The 6,061-nt window shown below is 62.4% G+C and overlaps 1 protein-coding gene across 1 annotated transcript in view; it reads right to left on the bottom strand.

The window, feature by feature from the left end:
- Positions 1–6,061, bottom strand: part of SORCS2 (sortilin related VPS10 domain containing receptor 2) — a 145,861-nt gene that overhangs the window by 16,860 nt on the left and 122,940 nt on the right. Inside the window, exons 13-14 of the mRNA XM_015561558.1 lie at positions 4,961–5,063; positions 2,549–2,710 (exon numbers count right to left, since the gene is read on the bottom strand). Coding sequence (XP_015417044.1) covers positions 2,549–2,710; positions 4,961–5,063 — 265 coding nt within the window. The remainder of the gene's footprint in view (positions 1–2,548; positions 2,711–4,960; positions 5,064–6,061) is intronic.

Raw genomic sequence — 6,061 nt, 5'->3', positions numbered from 1 at the left:
AGCAGAGGCTGTCCCCGGGCCAGGGCCGAGCTGAGGGCTCCCCGTGCCCCCGGACACCCCAGGCTTTGCCACACCACGTAGCTAGTCCACGGGGCATGGACGGATGGCGAATGCCAGTTTCTAGACCAGCGAGGGACTTGAGGAAGGACAGGGCAGGTAGACACTGCGGGGGCCGGGGGCCTCTATGAGACACTCGCCAGAAAGGCCGGCGACAGGAAGATGGAGAGAAGGAACGGAATTTAGAAAACAGTGAGGCCCGGCCAGCGTGGCTCAGTGGTTGAGTATCAACCTGTGAAGCGGGAGGTCACAGCTCGATTCCTGGTCAGGGCACATGTCTGGGTTGTGGGTTGGTTCCCTGTAGGGGGCGTGCAGAAGGCAGCCAATCAGTGGTTCTTTCTCATCATTGATGCTTCTCTCTCTCCCCCCCCCCTCTCTCTCTCTCTTCCTCTCTCTGAAATAAATAAAAAATACATATATTTTAAAAAAAGAAGAGCAGTTAGGCTGCACATCCTCAGTAACAGCAAGCCTCTATTTGACGTTAGGCTCAGCACCAGTGCTGCCTCCTCCAGGAAGCCCTCCTGGTATCAGGGCGCTAATACCAGGTTCTCCCCAGTTACACCCCACGGTGCTCACTGCTGCCAACTCCACGGCCGCAGCTGCAGGGATCAGAGGACTGGATGCCTGGTGTCCTGTGTCCTAACCATTAGCTTGGGATCAGCATGCTGCCTGAGGCTACAGTAATAGCGACAGAAATCCCTGGATGAGGGAGGTGACAGACAACCCCACACTCATTAGCTTGGGCCTCTGTAAAAGGGGGCTTTGGGGTCTCCCAAACTCCCCAGCAGGGTCTCAGGGGTGCTGGCCCCTGGCTGTGGCTGTCTGTGCCCCGGCCCGCCCCAGGCAGCAGGGCGGAGAGGCAGGCGTCCTCAACCCCATTTCTCTTTCCTGCCTCCCCGGCACCCTGGCTCCCAGGGCCTCCCTGAACCTTCCTGGCTGCTGTTTCGCTCGCCCCAGGGACGCCGTGAACTGCGCCCCCTGCTGGCCTTTGCCATGCCGCGCTGAGAGCTCTCAGCCCCACTGGTCACAGGCAGCGTCTGGCCTGAGCGGGTGGCCTCTGGTCTGAGCGCACCCACTCGTGCCCTGCCCGACCTTTGTCCCACCTGGTCCCCGGCCCGACCTTTGTCCCACCTGGTCCCCGGCCTCTCCCACCCCAGAGCCCGCTCCGCGGTTCTCCTCCCCTGACGCCCACACATGCTCTCAGGGGAGCCCCTCCTCTCCTCCCTGGGCACTGGAGCTCCCTGCATCCCCCCATCATTCAGGAAGAGAACCACACCCCGAGGGCAGGCCCACACTCGGCAGCCAAGCTGATGGTCCCCCTGGAACCCCGACTTCCCCATTTGGGAGCTCAGCGGGCCATGCACACCGTCCACGGGGCCTGGGAGTGAGACCCTGTGGCCGCCCCGGCGCTGAGCTAACCGGGCTCCGTGACGGACAGCTGCTGACCTTTAAGGACGCGCAGACACGCGCCACTAGCTCCGTGAGGTAGAAGTATTATAAATCGCATTTGCCCTTTTCAAAACGCCTTGTTTCCTGCACAGTAATAAAAAGCGCCGGCCCCCCATCGAGGCTGCGGCAATGGGGGTGCGCTGGGACCCACATGCCTGTCAGAGGCCCCCCCAGGAGAGGGGCTGCGGCTGGGGTGCTCGGGGACGAAAAGGGGCCTAGAACCCGAGCTCTTCCAGCGACGGGAAGGGGACACGCACACCAAGGTCTAGAGCGTGCGCATAAGGGTTTCAAGCGGAGAGGGACCCTCCATGGAGGGGGCGGACCGCAGGCCTCCTTCTGCTGGAAGCGAGTGGCGGGTGCAGGGGGCCAGGCCCCCTCCGGGCGGAGCGCGGGGTCGGCTACTGAGCCCCCAGCGGCTGCACAGGTGCGTCCACCACCGCCTCCCTGGGCGCCTTGTTCCCTGAGCTCCATGGGCCGCACAGAGCACAGAGCACGGAGCATCTCTGCCTCGTGCCCTTTCCCCTTCCTGTCTCTCCTCTCAGGCCACATCAGATCCTCACCCGGGATGGCAACCAGGCTCACCGTGCCCCCCCCACCCCCACCAAGGCTCACCGCGGGCCACCCCCAGGCTCACCATGGCCCCACCATGGCCCCCTAGGCTCACCATGGCCCCCCAAGGCTCACTGTGGGCCACCCCCAGGCTCACTGCAGCTCCCCAGCCTCACTGCAGCCCCCCAACCTCCTCTTCCCATTCCTTCTTCCTCCTCCATGAGTCCACCCAGCAGCCTCCCTGCCGGGACCCCGGGGTTGTCCATGCCCCCACTTCTTGGCCTCGGGTGGCATTCAGCCGATGCCTTGGAGTCCCCAGGTGGCTTCCTGCGGGGACAGGCCGGCACCTCCCCCCCACCCCCCTTCCTGGTATTCACTTCCTTTGCTTCCACGATCACGGTACCGGTACCGTGTGTGACCATGTGGAGCTGAGCCAGGTCCTGCAGTGGAACAGCTGGTGGGCTGGACCAGCGGGGATGTAACATCTGCTAACGGGAGCTGTGTGTCCAGCCGCCCACTGGGAAGGAGGGGTCACAGCATGAGCACGGGGTGGGCGCGGCCCCTCCCTGCCTCCTCACCTGCCGCCAGGTCCTCCCGCAGTCTGAGGTGATGTACATTTCCTCCTTGTATTCCACCAGCTGGGAGCCCAGGTTGCCTGGTCCAGAAGGAAGGGGCAGGGTTGGTCTAGGCCCAGCCAGCTCCCCGCTTACCACGGTCTGAGCCAGACAAGTCCCCGAGAGGGCCCCGTGCCTGCTCTAACCTCCCACCTGAACGTCCGTCTGTGTCCTGTCTGCGTCCGTCTGATGGTGGGGGTCGCTGTAACTGCTCTGCTCGGGCCCTGGCCTCCTCTGTGGTTAAAGGGTTAGCCTTGCCCCCCAAAAGGCAGCCTCGCATCTCCAGTGTGACCCCGCTGACCCGGGGGCAGGCAGCGCCCGGCTTCAGGGGACCCCCGGGTGACGAGTGTGGGTGCAGAATCAGAAGCGTAGAGTGGCGGCGGGTGTGCGTGTGAGAACGAGGATAAAAGGCCTTTCGTTCTCTTTGCTGCGGCCTCTACAACGTATGAGAAGCGCCTGGTATTTAAACTCCAAGATTGTCAGCTCCCTGATTCAAACCGCCCTCTGTCCCAGCTGCAAGAAAAGTCACTCCCAAGCCTACACTCTTGCATCCCCTCCTCCTTGCTGGGTGACAACTCAGGGATAATGAGTGGAAAGGTCCCTTTCCTTCTCCCCCTTCGAACAAGCCTCTTTTGGGCTCTTCACAACTTTCGCTCTAAGAATGCCTTACAGGCTTTGGAAGATGCTGAGAAAGACAGCTCCCTAGGACATCTGCCTAAAAAAAGCAAGCAAACTTTTCAGGCAACCCCCCTGATGTCTGCTCAACTCCATTTGTCCCCAAATCCCCCTCCTTGCCTTGTCACCTAGCAACAGCAGCCAAGGCTTTAAAAGGGGGAACAGCTTTTGTTCTTTGCCCTTGTGCTGTTTAGCAATGCACCAGTCCTTTCCCTTCAGGGGAAGCAAAAATACACTTCCTCTCTGCATCCATCTCTTCTTTTAGTCGTGAATTCTTTCACAGCCTGAATCGCTGGCCAAAACCCTAACAGTGAGGAACAGGTTCGAGGGGATCTGGGCCAGGCGGGCCAGCCTGGGGACATGCAGCCCTGATGGGCTTTGAGCTGGGGCAGGACAGCTGGGTTTATCTTTGGAGACGGCTCCCAGGGGGTCAGGTTCAGGGGCGACCAGAGGCGGGTCCAGGGAAGCCAGGGGCAGTCCAGGTGAGCAGCAGAGAAAGCCCGTGATAGGTGCTCATGAAATATCTGTTGAGTGGATTTGGGGGGTGTGAGGTGGGCACCAAAGGGGTGGGGCACCCAGAAGGCTCCTCCCTGTGGTTCACTTGAGTCCCGGTACCGGCTGGTGGGTGGGTTACCAGCCTTGATGGCCACTCCATGGGGCTCCGACTTAATCCTGGGGCTGGTGCTAGAGTGGGAAGAACCCCAACCCAGTATCCAAGCCAACGCCAGCTAACAGATGGGGAACCTGAGCCTAAACGGGCTCCTATAGAAACCATGGTGGCCACTGAGAGAGTCTGCACTGGAGACTGATCCCGTGGCCTCTGGGGCCAGGTCCCTCCTGCCCCCCACAGCCTCCTGGGAGGGTCATGAACAACAGCGTAGGCTGATGAGCCAGATTTGCTAGGCCTCGCCGTGCCCTGTGGTGTTGGCAGGGCAGGGGTCTGAGCGCCCAGGAAGACGGAGGACCTGTGATGAGGACACGGAAGCCATTCTAGCCCTGGGCGACCTGTGTATCGCCTCCTTTTTGAAGCCTTACTCATGCAGCACCCTCAGGGGTATCTTATCCAGAGTCAGGTTCAGGCGTCATTGGAAAATTCCAAAGGAGATGGATTGTCCTCAAACAAAGTGATTCCAACAGAGTGGCAGAGGGTTCGTGTGCCTGTCTTCCTTCCTGGGGTCCAACCGAGCATTAATACATGCACCCACCCACCCATCCATCACCCATCCATCCACCCACCCATACATCCATCACCCATCCATCCACCCATCCATCCATCCATCCATGCACCCACCCGCGCATCCATCCATCACCCATCCATCATCTATCCATCCCACACATCCACCCATCACCCATCTATCCACCCATCCATCCACCCACCCATTTATCCCTCTCTCCCTCCCTCCTTCCCTCCCTCCATCCATGCATCCATCCATCCACCTTCCCATTCAGCCAACAGCTATCATGTGCCCACGCATTCGCCTCCTGGTTTTCCATGACAGCTGAGCTGCCAGGAGCTGGCACTGCCCTCAGCACACACCCCATTGCCAGGCCCGTGGCCAAAGAGTTTTCCCCCCGAGGTCAGAGCTTGCCTCTGGCCACTGAGACGGGCCTCCTACCTGCCCCCATGATGAGGCCGGGCGCGGTCTCCTTGGTGTGCACGGTGCCCGACACGTAGGGGTTGTCTGCCCAGAGCAGGTGCAGATGCAGGTGGCAGTCGGGCTACAGGACGAGGAAGAAAGCCACAGTGAGCACCTGGCGGGGGCGCTGTCCCCAGGGAAGGGGGACTGAGGCCGGGTCCACCCTGTGGCTTGTGGGTGGGGAGGCAGGGCCAGCAGCACCTCCAGAGAGTGGCTGGAGGTGGGCGAGGCTCTGAGAAGGACGACAGGCGAAGACGTCAGCTCTGGGCTGGGGACCAGGCGGGTGAAGGGGCGGGCTCCTCCCGGGAGGCTCTCCCCGCGTGGCTGCTGACGGCCCCACGCGCGGTGCTGGCCACGGAGCGTGAGCCTGGAGCCTGCACGGCCCGCACTCACGTTCGTTCATCCATCCACCCAGAGCCTTCACGGGGCCTGGGTGGGGCCACGCAGCCCGGCATCAGGGCGCAGCGGTGGGACAGCCGTGAGCCCCGCCCTCTGCGTGAGGCCGAGGGGTCCGGTGGGCACGCGGCGCCCGGTTCCTCGCAGGCTCAGCGCCCACCTCGCCAGCAGCCACTCCCGGGCCCGGCCGCAGGGGCAGCAACGCAGCTGTGATAACCACTTCGAGGGCGATTCACGCTGACGGACCCGCATTTAAGCCCTTCCCCCGGGGCCCTGGGCGGGCCGGGGCTACCGCGAAGGACACTGGACCCAACAGCCACGCTCGGAGCCCCGCAGGCGTCTGTCCCCACGTGGGATGCGCTTCCAGGCCGATCCGGGCCAGCAGCCTCCCAGAATGAGGGTCCCGAGCGGAGCCCTGTCCTGGCACCGGCAGGGCCAGGCCCCTCCTGCCTCCTCCGTGGCTGCCTGTACCCTGGGGCGGGACTGGAGTCCAGGAGACAGACCAGCAGAGGAGGATGAGTCCTATGTCCTCCCTGAGTGTCCCTAAGCCTCGGAGGGTCAAGGCTGCAATCTGGCCTCACCCATCACGTCCACAACAGACGACAAAACCATGGGACGCCGGACGAGGTCCAAGGTCCCTGCACAGCTCCGTCCAGGGCGCCAGAGACTGCGCGGGGCATCGAC

The sequence above is a fragment of the Myotis davidii genome, unplaced genomic scaffold, assembly GCF_000327345.1.
Source record: "Myotis davidii unplaced genomic scaffold, ASM32734v1 scaffold937, whole genome shotgun sequence".
NCBI lineage: Eukaryota > Metazoa > Chordata > Mammalia > Chiroptera > Vespertilionidae > Myotis > Myotis davidii.
Note: the sequence above shows the minus strand (reverse complement) of the source record. Positions and strands in the feature narration are given on the sequence as shown.